Here is a 13,746-nt window from a genome sequence, read left to right as displayed (position 1 = left end):
TTTGTATTTCCATTACAGTTGTATGAGAGATTCTTGGTGTTTTTCTCTGCTGTTAAACAGCTGCTGCATTTCAGGCTTGGTGAAATAGTTCTACGTATAATTTTATTTATTTATTTATTTATTTATTTTTTCCTTCATGGAACTGTGTTGGGATTTCTCTAGCTGAAAGCATATAAATGCAAATTATCCTTAGCCATGTAGCTCAGAATTACCTTTGCATCTTATTCTTTATTTGTATCTGTATATAGAGCATTCCTGAAAGACGGTGAAATTAGGTTTGCTCATACAGCTGACCTGCTTCTAGAGAAAGCAAACATATGACTGCCACGTGCTATGAGAATGCCATAATTCAATGAATGTTCATGCTGAAAAGTATTCCCTTTAATGAATTTTTGACAAAATAATTTCATTTCATTTATATGTTTAAAAAAAAAAACAAATTAATATCTAAAAGTCTAAGTAAACATACATCACACCCTCACGTTTCTTTTTCCCCTAGTTTTATTAACATAGATACATAAGTTAACAGCAATATTTGCACTTTGTTTGAGTCCTTCTATGCAAGTTTCCTTTAATAATGACTGTAACAAAATATATTCTGGCAGAAACTTGCAAAATACAAGCCTGTTTAAGTTAGTAAACGTATAAGATTTATTGAAAACCAAAGAAAAAGAAACTCTAGCTGCACACAAATTAAATTTAGAGCACTCCCTTGCAGATGGTTAAAGTCTGGCAGGCCAGGAAAAATCCACGAACGTGACTGCAGTAGCAGAAGGTAAAATGAGCAAGAGGTCTCTACTTTCAAGACAGAACACACGTACCCGCTGCAGGAGAATCCTCTCCATGGGACTGTCAGTGGTTCGCTCGCCATCCCCATTAAGTGGCCGCCTCTGTTATGAAGATTTAAAAAAACAGAAAAGATTTGAACAAAAATAAAAATCTGAATGAAAGGGATAGAATCAAGTGCTTACGACACTGCATCTGTTTTCTTTAGTTATTGAGCCATGGCTAGCAGGTGTCACCAATGGTCACAGATCCCTCATCTTGCTGCCACTACACAAATGCCAGTGAGGATTTTGATGAATACTCTCCCAGTCGCACGTGGGCTAGCATAATGGCAAAAATATTGATAAGGCTGGTTAATTGCAGGGAATGCTGCCAGAACTGCCATACGAGTTAGTACAAATGGTTCACCTAGGTCATTACCTTTCTGTGACAGGGGTCGGATCGTGACTACCAGGAGAGACTGGAGAACTCTGCGGGAGGCAGATGTTGCAGTTACATGCAGTAACTACAGCATGGCTGAGGACCAGAGAAGGATCCACAAGTTTCTGCTTGTGTCTCTCATTGGAAAGCGAGCAAGCAGCAGTCGCTCTGAGGAGGGACGGCAGGACAGATGTACCAGCAAACCACACCGCTTTAGGGCTTGCCCAGCTGAAAATGAAGAGATGGTGTAGACAGGTGGGATGTAAAAGGACAAACCAGAATGCAAATACTTGTTTAAATACCTCTCATCTTACAATAAATGTGTTGTGCTCAGTACCTGCAGTCGCTCAAGGCTCTTGTTTTGCAGCTAAAGTTAGCTCTGCTGGTAACGTGATAGAAAATAATGGTAGATTGTTTTACTCCAAGAGTGGCTGGGTAACACGGAACCAGCTTTATTTCCTCCCACCACCAGCTCTTTCCAAAGATCCTTTACTATGAGTTTTATCTCCTATCACTTAATGGGAGATTTAATGGGATCTCAGCACCTCCACCCATGGCTGTTCCGTAAATCCAGCGTTGACTCTCCAGGACGGCCCCTGGCCTGTTTCACGTGTTCTGCTAATGCAAGTCAAGCAAGGCTAGGTTTTATGTATTTTAAAACACCAGACTTGTGTTTTCATGACAAACGTTGAAAGAGACTAAGGGCTGAAGTCCCACGGCTTTTAGCACTGCAGAAGCCTTGCTGAGTCTTCTGCAAGGCCAGACCTCTTTCCTTTGCACCGGCACTGCTGCAGCTCCCTCGAGGGACAGCAGCATTTCTGCTGAGCTGCCAGTGCTCGAGATCCTTTGGGTTGCCTATGGCGTGCAAACGAGATTTGTGGGACAAAATGTTCAAAGCAGTGAAGGAACCCTAGGGTCACCACAGCACTCAGGACTTGGAATAAAATTTAAAGTTTGCACCTAGCGAAAATAATGGGAAGGGAAGGGAAGGGAAGGGAAGGGAAGGGAAGGGGGAAGGGAAGGGAAGGGAAGGGAAGGGAAGGGAAGGGAAGGGAAGGGGGAAGGGAAGGGAAGGGAAGGGAAGGGAAGGGAAGGGAAGGGAAGGGAAGGGAAGGGAAGGGAAGGGAAGGGAAGGGAAGGGAAGGGAAGGGAAGGGAAGGGAAGGGAAGGGAAGGGAAGGGAAGGGAAGGGAAGGGAAGGGAAGGGAAGGGAAGGGCGTTTATTGTAAGTGTCTATTGTGGACTGGGCACATCAGCAGCCAGAGACCAGGAACTTTCCCTGCTTTTCTCGCAGCTGGGTGCCAGGAGTGCCCGGCTGGACCCTCCACGACGTGCTCCCATGTGCGGAAAGGGCTGCAGCAGCAGCAGGAGCCGGCAGCTACCGCTGCCAAGCCTCGGTCCCCTCAGCGCCCCAGGAGAGCCGCAGGTGAGCCGGGGGCGCCCCCGCCCCGCCGCCGCTGCCCTGTCCCCTTCCCTCCCCTCAGGGGCGGCGGCGAGGGGCAGCCACCGCGCAGGCGCCGCCCCAACGTCCCAGCGGCGGCGGCGGGGCAGCTGTCCGGGGAGCGCCGGCTCGGCTCCGCTCGGCTCGGCTCGGCTCGGTTCCGCTCTCCTCACGGCGGGGCTGGGGCTGGGGCTGAGGCGGGACAGCGGCGGCGGGCGGCCCCCTCCCCTTCCCCACCGCCACAGGTGGCTTCTCGCCGCCCGCCTCAGCGGCTCCCCCTGCCCGCGGCTCCCGTCCGCCCGCCCCGGCAGCAGCAGCAGCAGGAGGAGGAGGAGGAGGAGGAGGAGCGCCGAGCCGAGCCGAGCCGAGCCGAGCCGTGCCCGGGCGGCGCTGCAGAGGGCGGAGCGGGCTCCCGGCTCGGTGCTCCCGGCGGGCGGCGCTGCTGCGTCGCTGTGCGAGGGAGGCGCGGCGGGGCCGGGCGCCGGGCTGCGGGCTCGGGGGTGTGAGCGGCCGGGCAGGGCGCCCCCAGGATGCTGCGGTTCCTGCGCAGGACCTTTGGCCGCCGCTCGATGCAGCGCTACGGGCGAGGGGCCGGCCGCGGAGCCGGCCGCGGGGGGCTCGGCGGCGAGGGGGACGAGCGGGACGGGGGGCTGCGAGGAGCCGCTGCCGCCGCTGCCGCGGGCTCCGGAGGCTTCCCCTCGTCGCCGCACCCCGCGGGGGTCTCGCACGGCGCCGGGGCCCCCGTGCACATCCCGGCCGCCGGCGGCAGCAAGCCGGTGCTGCAGTGCCGCGTCCTGCTGCTGGACGGCACCGAGGTCAGCGTGGAGCTGCCGGTGAGTAGCGCGACCCCCGGCGCCCCTCCGGGCCCCTCCGCAGCCCCCGCGGCCCCTCGCCTCCTTCCCCGGCCGAGCCGAGCCCAGCCCCTGCCCCCGTTCCCCCTCCCTGCCCCCGCACCTGCCGCCAGGTGCGTTTCACCCCCACAGACCTCCTGCAGGGGGTCCGAGGGTCCCCCCCCCAGTTTCTCAGCCCAACGGGGGTGCTGCTGCGGCCTCTCGGAGCCCCCCCCAGGCCTTTCGGGGTCCCCCCGGCTGCTCCCCGGTTTGCAGCGGGGGGTGCGACAGGCGCCGCGGTGGGTTTCGGCCCCACCGTCGTGCCCGCAGCTGAGGCTGGGCGGCCGTCCTCCGCTCGGCTGCCCCGTGCCCTCCCTCCTGACAAGCGGTGTTCCCATGGCAGGAGGGTGTGAGTCGGCCCTACCGGAAAAACAAACTTCGCTTCCAGCTAAAGGTGGCCAGCCCGTAAAGGCTGGGCTGCGGGAGCGGGTGGGAGAAGTTGCGAATAACTGTAACCCGCTGGTAAATCGCGCGCTGCTTTTTCGTCCCCGCCGGCGCGGGAGACTGGTTTCGGGGCGCCTCTTGAGTTGTGCGAGGTGCCTTTCGTTAGCTGGGTGCATTCGCGTGATTTAACTGAACTGCGGAATTCGGCAACCCGGTGTTTTCTGCTTAAAAGAAACCAAAGAGATGGAGTAACACTCTTACAAGTGAACGGGGGAGTATGCGAATAGAGCCACCTAGAGATACTTGCCTCAGTCTCATCCCTCCTTCCCTTGCAGACCACATCACACGCTTCCAGATACTGGAAATGCCCATGGCTCTCCCCTCTTCTCATCTCCTTCGCGACGTGCTGTAGTCCTTTTAACATCTGAGCACAAGCCTTTTTTAGAAAGGACTTGAATGTTATCAGCATGCTGAGGATATACTTATAGAAGTCTATGTAGATAAGCTCAGTAAATACTTCATGTAAGGTTATACTCGCCCTGATTTGTCAGGGTTCGGCTATTGCTACACAGCCTGTTTAAGGCAGCCTGTAGGTTTGAAACCTCAGAAAATGAGGTAATGGTGGTCCTTGAGTACTGAACACGTGTGGAGGCATCTGCTTGGTCCAGTACAGGAGCCGCAGAGCACGCTTGCTTGATTTGTGATGTCCACACTAAGCCCCGGCTGTCAGTGGGGTCGGAATGAGATGCACACTTGGTAGTTGTGGTCCTTTATCCAAAGACAGGGTAAGAAGTTGTTTTTTTATCCCAAAATCCTAAATCCCAAGGCTGGTGGAGGACTCTGGGGTGCAAAATAGCTAGCAGTGCCTTGAGGATTGAAAACAGCTCTGTTGAATTATATATCTGTTCCTCCTGCTTCTTCCCTTTCTTTCATAGAAAGTAACACCCACACTGACAGTCAGGAAAACAGAAAGAGGCGTTGCACCATTTATAGAAGTTGATCAGTAACGTTTCCCTGAGCTTTGAAGCACTAGTTGTTATGGGATTAGGGCCTGAAACAGAGCGTGCTTTAATACGCAGAAGCTGTGGTACAGTACTGGTTAAGCTGAATGAGCTGGATAGCGTCTTTCGTATGAAACTGAGCATGGAAAAAAAAAAGTGCATGGTTATTTCTCTCTGTTTCGGCTCAAATTTTTTGGAAAGGGGGTGAGTGTGGTCTCTTCATCATCACAGGGACAGCTTACCCGAGAAGTCAAGTATGTGGATAATTGCTGAGGACTTCACTGTGCTGCTGCTCACGCTCGCAAGCGCTTATTTCAGGAGATCCTGGCATCTGTGAAATGTGCTCTTTCTACTACCTGTTAACACTACACCCTGGTTGTCTTTCCAGCCATAAAAGGAACACGCTGATGCTGGGACGTGATACTTTTGTAACTAACACTTCTTAGGTTGCTATCTGGAACTTTGTAGGAATTAATTTAAAGGTTTGTTAGACCTTAAAAAGACTGCGGGGTCTGCTTGTTTGTATGGAGGAATGACACGAGACGTGACTGCCTGAAAATGTAGTGGTATTTGCAGGGAGGAGTTCAGTTGTTTCTGTTTTGTATTCAAGTAAAGCTAAAACCCTGGGACTTCTGTCCCGGCTAGATGTATCAGGTTCTGCTCTGGCGTTTCCTCGTATGTGGGGGCTGGTGGCATTGCTGGGAAAACAAATCGTACCTCGGTAGGCTGGTACCGTCTTTGGGGTTAACATTCACTTCTATGCCACCTGCGTTAGAAACCGTACAGCTGGGGAGCTCGTGGCAGCTCGTGGTATAAACAGAAGCAGAGATCTGCTGCCACCTGCGAGTCCTTCCTCAGCTCGTTCTCCTGCGGGCTGCGGAGGAGCATTGTGACCGGAGTCGCCTTTCTTGTTTACCTGCATTTCCACTCCCGCTTCCTCGTGGGATATCTGCACTTTGCTCTCTTTCACTGCTCGTGCACAGGGCCTCCCCTGCCCTCGAACCGCTCCATCTGGTAGCCTGCCCTCCTAAGATGCTGTGCGCTTTCACTTGTAGGTGTTCTCTGCCTTTCCTGAGCTTGTTTCCTCCCCAGCTCTTCCCATGCAAATGTAAACATAAAGTTGTTCTGTGGCCAACCCTGCATAACAGTTCCCGTACTCGGCTTCTCACGCGAAATTTCAAGGATTGCTTAACAGCAGTGGCTTTTTGGTCACTCTGAAGGCAAAACTGGGGTGCTTTGAAAGTATTCTACATAAACAAAATAAAACACTGTTTGTTTTGTTTTTTTTTTTTTAAATCCCCAAGCTCAGATCCAAGGATCTGAGATGCTTTTGAGGCTGGCTCTGCCGTACGGACGTGAGCGGCAGCTTGCTCGTGGTGTTGCTGTGGGGTGATTGCCTACGGGTGCAGTATGAAGGGCACCGTTACTTCTCGTTGGCCTGACACCGCACGGCTGCACATCCGAAACCCAGTTACCAGGGCTGATGCAAGGAGAAAGGTGCTTGCTTTAGAAACTCACACAGGCATCAGTGTATGTCTTTTCACCACCGAGAACATACTTGGTGTTTCTTGTTGCATGTTCATTTCTATAGGAGGCTGCTGTTTGTTTAGATCTTGTAACTCGGCTGTGGGTAGATGGAAGGCCACTTGCTCCCTGCTGCTAACACAATCCTTCCCCTGTTTTGCTCGAGGACTCGTGACTTTAATGAAAGAAAAACAGGTTGTAGACCGCGCTGTGTTCTTACATAAAAAATACATGGAAGGAGCATTGGCATTTATGCAGTGATGATGATGCCTGCTAGTTAATACCTAAATAGAAAAGTTCACAGATGACTCTAAGGAGAGGCCAAAAAATCCCAAATTTGTGATGACTTTAAGACGTGGATGTTGGCATTTCCAAAAATTGAGCTTCTGATTTTTAATTCAGTGCGTCTTGTGAAAGCTTAAAGGGAGGCTCTGAAAGATGACTCTTCAGTGAGATGGTCCAGAGTAGCAGGAATTGATGCTCTTCTTTTTTAATGCCACTGAAAACAGTACTCCATGATAAGATTTGGGGGAGAAGGGGACTGAGCACATGTAGTGTGTTCTTGGTTTTGTTTAATTAAGTGGGGTAAAAGAGGGAACAAATGGTAAGCTTACTCTACTGTAGAAATCCCCATCCTGCAAAGCAGGCGTGGGAAACTTTACATTTTCTGTGACATGAAGCCACAGCAGTCAAAGCGCTGTCATAAATACTCCTTTCTAACAATGTCCTTGCTATAATAAATTTCTGTGCTGCTGTGGATGTCGTTGCAAAGGTCTGTGTGATGTATTAAAAAGTAGGTGATGTTTAATGATTAAGTTAATGAACGAGTTAAATATAACTCTTCAAATCTCTGAATTGTTTTCAGGTGGATAGCTTTTGTATTATTTCTTTGCTTTCCTTTTAGTGTATCTGTTTTAGTAATTGTTTCGGCTGCTATGGAAACACTTCACGATAGGGATAGTAAATGTTTTTCAATAGCCTTTTTTAATCTCTGTAATCTTCTATGCGTTATAGCCTTCTCTAGTTGGACTAACAAGCATAACAAAATCTGTTAGCTGGCCTCTATGCGTAGATCAAATATAGATGTTAAATTAACTTTTGAGTAATCATCTCGATCTTACAATTAATGGTCAGTATATTTGACTTGGAAACAGCGGTAAATGTTGGAGAAGGGTACAACATGATCTTTCTTTTATATCACATGTTATTTCCCAACGACGTTTCAGGAATAAAAACCCTAGACACTTAGATTCAAGGCATTCTCTGGAGTCTCCTAACTGAAGATTTATCTACCACCCAAATATATATTTTATAGCAGGTGGGGAACAGATTTTTTTTTTATTAATTCTCTAAAGCTTTTTTCATTTGCAGAGATGATAATATACTTCTTTATGCTGAAGGTACCTTTCAACAACCTAAAATTAGAGTGCTTGCTGGAAAATGTTGAAAGCATATTTGCAGGACTGGAAAGGTCTTCTCATTTTTGTGGACCACTGTGGGCACCAGCTCCTGTAATGCCCTCTGTAAACTGATCAAGCTTGGTTTTTAGAAGTGGCTGGGTATCTTCCTTCTGTCACTCACGCTGAAACACCTTTTCATTACATTAAAGCTCCGATCAAGTAACTGTAGCCAGAGCTTAACATGTTGTCTTCTGGCAGTAGCCTTTAATTACCTTGTGCACATACCATATACTTTGACGTGTCACTGTGTATACTCGGTGTGTGGAAAACATTCGTAGTAGGATTACATACTAAAAGTCAGGGACATGTGCAGCCCCAGAAACGTGGTGTACACGTGTGGCTGCAGTAATGCCTCAGAAATGCGTGATGTGTTCGGTTCTTGAGGGAGACGAGGGATTTTGAGGCCCTTGGCAAGTTCACCAAACATCCTCAGTAAATCTACAGCAGATAAAATACATTTCAGTAGCGTGTAGTGAAACGGGGACGCAATGAACAGTGCTTTGTTTTGACATATGTTAAATAAATTTTGTTTGTGAGCGCCATTAGTTATTTATGGAAGCTAATACCATTCTTCAATGCAACACAGATAAGAGAACAGAATCGCTGTTGTAACGGGAAAGCTGACAGCCAGCGAGAGAAGCTCAGCGATGAGAGTCGTGTGCTGCAAGGACAGGAGGATGAGCACCTGGTACCAGTTCTGAGATGGAGAATTTCCTTTTGAAGAGGAGAGACTTTTGAGAGGAGACTTGGTTGTTTCATGCATTATTTTGGAAGCCCTTTTACAACAGATCAGAACACAGCTATGCTTAGGAAAGTTGTGTAAAATGTCAGTGTGGCTGGACCTCTTGCTGGTTAACACATAAATGCCCTTTAGTGGCAGCTGTTTGCACTGGGCTTCATTCACTGGGGAGACTCTGAAGGCCACCGTGGATCTGAATAAAGAAGATCAATAACACGGCAACTTTCAGAACAGTTAGAAAATACGTGGTTATTTGCAAATAGCATACATCTAATGTTTTTTTTCCCTGCGTTTGTGTTCTTGACCAGATTGCTGGATAGCAAACCTGCAGCTTTGGGCTCTTAGTAGTGGTGCTGAAAAGGAGAAAAAAGTCTGGGCATGTAAAAAGTTCCTACAAGGCAGGAAATAGGAGCAAAGTGACTTTGGAAGTGCAGACCATAAAAAGGAGCAAGCAGAGAACTTGTTTTGTTTGGACTGCGGGACGTAGTACAGGAAGAAACAGGCTCAGAATGGTTGAAGAACAGAGTTACGGCTTGAGAGAGAAGTATAAATTTGACAATTAAATATGTGATGCAGAGTGAAAGCGAGAATGAGTTCATTCTGGATATGCCCAAGAAGTAGCAACTCTAGCCGTGAGAAGGAAAACCTACACAGTAGAAGCTGTAGCATTTTCTCTCATGGGCTTGATGGGTTTGAATGGGAGCAATTTTATGTTCTGGGAAGCAGAAAGGTAAGAGTCCACAGGGAGAAGCTGTTCAGGGGCCAGGACATTTAAGGGAAAATTGTTTCTGGGCAGTACAGAAAACAAAAGACAGATGGGACAGATATTAACTGGGGGAAACATCTCTCTACCACTGCTTTTCTGTCCATGCTTTTGTTCCTCATGTGCTTCTTTGTGCTTCTACTTGCAAGCCCATATGTAAATATCTCTTTTTTTCTGTAACTTTCTCAGAAACTGTTTTTGTTTAGTGCCTCTCCTCTAAGCATAGGTCCATTTTCTGTTCAGAGTTTCTCTTTTTGAATTCCCAACCATTTCTACCCACTCCTCTCCTTAGCAGGCTCCTCACTGAGCGATTCTCTATACTTTCTCTGTGGATATCATCTTTGTCGCTAGCGTGATACCCACTGGATTTCTTTCCTAATAAGAACATATGTTGTTGTTCCCCCCATGTTCTCCCGGTTTCCCAGTCTGTAACAGCAGTTTTGATTGCATCCCAGCAGCAGCTACAGAAGCTGTGAAAGTTAACCATGGAGTTAACCCATCTCTTCTGGGAGGGATGTGACAGAGCCCACACTAGAGGCTGGCTTCCTTCTGTTTGGGTCCTTGAGCATCATTCTCTGTCCCGTTTCTTCCTGTCTGTTCACATCGTTCTCTGGTTCTCCACAGTTGTCAGAAATTTAACACTCTTCTGTCCTGGTCTTGCCCACAAAAATACATTTCCACAGCTTTGGAAAGGGATCTGAAGGTCTGTGGCTGGCTCAGCAGCCTCTTTATTCAGCCAGCCCGACCAGCCAAGTGCTGTGTCAGTGCACAGATACTGTGGGTGGGCAATGGTCCTGAGCACTCACATCTGTAGAGCAGACATTAGGGGAACACCGGTAGCGATCAGTGAAACAGTTGATTCAAAGGTTAAACCTCCTCACTTAAGACAGGAAAATAAAAAGGCATGGCTGCTTAGCAGGTTACAAAAATGAATGTGAAAAGTCATATGGTGGGGGAAGGAGGTCGACAGAAGAAAGGTGAAAGTATTTGTAGCTGAATTCATAGGTGCTTCACAAAGTAAAATGTAAGGAGAAGCATAAGTAACTTTTTATTTATGCCAGAATGAAGAAGTCAACAGCTGTTAACTGTGCATACAGTGTTGCTGGGTTAGTATTGTACGTTATTGAGGAAAAAGTAATTTTTAGGATGTTTTCCAATGCAGGCTATGGCAAATGCTCTTTTTGCTTTCTGCCTTAGAGATAAAAGGTTGGAAGCTAATGAAGTGTTCAGAGTGACCATCTGCTGTTCATTTGACTTGCTATTTCCATTTATTTCTATGTATCAATATAACTATGTCCTGGACCATTACCTGTATTATGATGAGGTGATTTTGAAATATTTCTTGAAAGGCCAGATTCAGACTCTATCTATGAAGCACGAAAAATATCGAGTAAATTTATCTTGGCTGCTTACATTTTTGATCTATTCAGACTGAGATTCCTGTACTCCCTTGTTAAGGAACCCTGGATAATTTATCCAAACAAATACCTAATGTCTCTTAAGTAGTATACTGACAAATGCATTGACTTGAGATGTCATTGTATTTTGTGATTTTTTTCATACATATGGTGCAATTTATATAAAAGAGACTGGAATGGAGGATCCTATTTAGCGCGTATGAAATTTCACAAAGAACTCTGCATAAACGTGTGCAGAGTCCAAGTCCTTTCTTTTGAAGGACCTGGACTTGTATGAACACAGCAGTATCAAATACCCAATTAGCAAAGCATTGTTTTATGACTCGGGGATTGTGACCTGCAATTAAATTACCGTAGGCTGCAGTGTTATTTCAAAGGTTAACTTACCCAAGCATAAATCCTGTTGTGGCTGTTAGAAAAATTGTGAAAAGCATTATTTTCATTGTAGTACTAGTAACTGATCGTATGTACTATTTTCTTTAGTGTTTTTTATACATTTTGTATAAATATACGAATTAATATATTACGAAAATGTAGACTTGTGGGACTTTTGTAGCTTAGTAGTCCTGGCTTCCCATTTTTTCCAGTTTAAATTTTTCAATATGTGGAGTCTTGTATGTTATATATTAGACAATAAACAATATGTGTTGAGCCTTAAAAATATCCCAGGATGCAGACAAATTCTTGTGTTAATGTTGATGGACAAAATAAGCATGCTGACTGCATCACGCCTTTTTGGTTGGTGTTAAGTCTGAACAAAATTACATAATGTCCAAATATTACCTGCTTTGACTTTGCAAGTGACTATTTTCTACGTTTTCTGAGAAAAGGGAACAGTTCTATTAAGTCTCTTCTTTCTCCCTTGTACCCATCCAGAATTGGTTATAGCTGTTTTCTGTCATTTAAATCTATTTCCTACCTTGTTAGTCATTCCCAAAACTGTGATACATGACTCGAAATTGAGGGTTCGCATTTAAGTAAAAAGACCAAACCCAAGAAGTCCCAATTTTGTAAGCAGAACTGAAATCACCAGTGCTGTGTACAATCATTGTGCTGCAACAAAGATCACCATTCAGCAGAGATGCAAATCGTCAGTATGTAGGTTTTATATTCAGGCTACTTACTGAGTAGGAATTCTTCCTGAATAACGAACTTTCCATGAGTGCTTTGCTTTGAGAAGTGATGAATGATGAGTCTGTTATCTCCTTGAATTAAGCAAATAAGTAAAGAGTGATATTCTTCTTAAAAATAGGCCGTATTGCAAGGAGGGGCAGCACCCTGGAAGTGTACTGTGCAGTGGGCAGTATCCACTTGCCTTCTCTCACCTCGGGATCTTGGGGTGCTTACATATATCTGTACGAGCTCGGGTGTCCTGCTGCAGCTCTGGGGAAGGGAAGAGCTGGTTTAACAGAGCAGCAACACAACATGTTTGCTGTGCCCGAGACTTCTCTTCCCTCCCTCTTCCTGCTGTTGCATGCACTGGGCTTGGTTTATTTTCTCTTTTCCCAGCTGTTCATCCTGCAACCCTCTCATTATTGCTGTTTTGTTATTTACATCCCCTTTTTCCGAGGAGGAGCATTCCCAGCCCTGCTTGGAGGCCGCTACGGAGCATGCCAGTGGCACCTGGCATCCACCAGGGCCCCAACGCCCAGCTGCAGGGGCTGCTGATGTGTCCCGTAGCTGCCTTGCGCCGTTCGGTCCGTGCTCGTTGGAGTGCTGCTCTTGGCCTCCACTTATTTCAAGGTGTTAGTTTTGTTGGGGCACCTGTTAGATAGGGGGACCTGCTTCCTCGGCAGAGATTGCCGGTTCCTTTTAAAGGCCAGTGAAGTTGTTCAGCATTGACTGTAGTGAGGTGCTTCTGCTGTGTCCTGGCTTCAGGCTGGAATTAGCTGGGTAGCTTAAGCTATCTTCTGCCTGTACGTCTCCTCGGTTTCCCTTCACCTCCTTCTTATACCATGTTGGTTGTTTCCTGGTGGATGCGCTATTGCAAAACTTGCAACAGCAAATCAAACCTCTGGTTTCAGGTGTGAAAATGGGGGAGCTTACTGCACATCAAAACACTTGCCATAGTACAAGCCACTTGTTGCAAACAGTTAAAAAAAAAAAAAAAAAAAAAAGAGGGAAACATTGTTTGGACTAGAGTTTTGTAAGTTCAGAAGCAGTCCTATATTTTAGGAGTTCAGTATATAAGGAAGTAATCTGCACGACAAATGTTTTTTAGTTCTCTTAAATTCAGAATTAGAAACAAGTTGAGGTTATTCACTCTTTGCTTCTTTTTCCTCTTGAATCCTCCGAGCCAACCCGTTTTGTTGTTGTTGCTTAAAATTGCTTTCTTCCTGTGCAGCATGTTGATGTGAGATTTGCATTATAAATTTGTCCTATGGTAAAGCCTTTCTGATGCTTCATTTGTGGCTTTAAAAAGTAATGATGATTGCAAAATACGGAGGGGGGGAAGAGAAGTTTGAGCAGTTGTCTGTATATTAGCAAAAATAGGTTGAAGCTGATTACTGCATTTCTTGGATGGGAGTGGGAACAGAAAAATTCAATGCTGTGAAACAAGAACAAGTGTGTTTTGTTTGCCGCTATTGAAATTTGCCAGCAGATGTTCTCATTTTACAGTTTGTGCTTGGATTTTGATGTATTTTCACATTAAGCACCCACCATATTTTGGGCTATAATTTGATCATAAAGTGTATTTTAAAAAGTAGATTAGCTGGTTTGGCGAAACTTTTGTCATTTCTTCAAGAATATGGTTGTGGCCAGGAAAGGGGACCTTGATTTCTCCCCCTACATTTTCAGGTATTAGATACTGACTAATAGAAGAATTCCATCTTATTTTAGCAGAGAGAAGCAGATCATCAGATATTTCCAGCATGATCCGTTTGAAAATTGTTATATGAGGAAAAATGAAGTTTTTATCA

At 46.4% G+C, this 13,746-nt stretch overlaps 1 protein-coding gene and 1 long non-coding RNA gene across 10 annotated transcripts in view; one reads left to right on the top strand and one right to left on the bottom strand.

Moving 5' to 3' along the window:
- Window positions 1-483: 483 nt before the first annotated feature.
- On the bottom strand, window positions 484-4,031 carry LOC106045018 (uncharacterized). 2 transcript variants are annotated; one of them, XR_010829557.1, is made up of 3 exons: window positions 3,901-4,031; window positions 1,207-1,434; window positions 484-890 (listed from the first exon to the last, which is right to left on the bottom strand). It is a non-coding gene; the product is annotated as an uncharacterized lncRNA (long non-coding RNA). The 2 variants fall into 2 exon arrangements; XR_010829556.1 differs by lacking the exon at window positions 484-890 and adding an exon at window positions 905-1,106.
- The window catches only part of EPB41L4B (erythrocyte membrane protein band 4.1 like 4B), a 174,885-nt gene continuing 163,868 nt past the window's right edge, over window positions 2,730-13,746 (top strand). Inside the window, exon 1 of one of the 8 annotated variants that reach the window (XM_048046016.2) lies at window positions 2,730-3,479. In XM_048046016.2, coding sequence (XP_047901973.2) covers window positions 3,177-3,479 — 303 coding nt within the window. In that variant the 5' untranslated portion in view covers window positions 2,730-3,176. The remainder of the gene's footprint in view (window positions 3,480-13,746) is intronic. The other 7 variants (XM_066992624.1, XM_048046018.2, XM_048046021.2 and 4 more) reach the window with 7 other exon arrangements.

Source organism: Anser cygnoides, chromosome 2, assembly GCF_040182565.1.
Source record: "Anser cygnoides isolate HZ-2024a breed goose chromosome 2, Taihu_goose_T2T_genome, whole genome shotgun sequence".
Classification (NCBI taxonomy): domain Eukaryota; kingdom Metazoa; phylum Chordata; class Aves; order Anseriformes; family Anatidae; genus Anser; species Anser cygnoides.
Note: the sequence above shows the minus strand (reverse complement) of the source record. Positions and strands in the feature narration are given on the sequence as shown.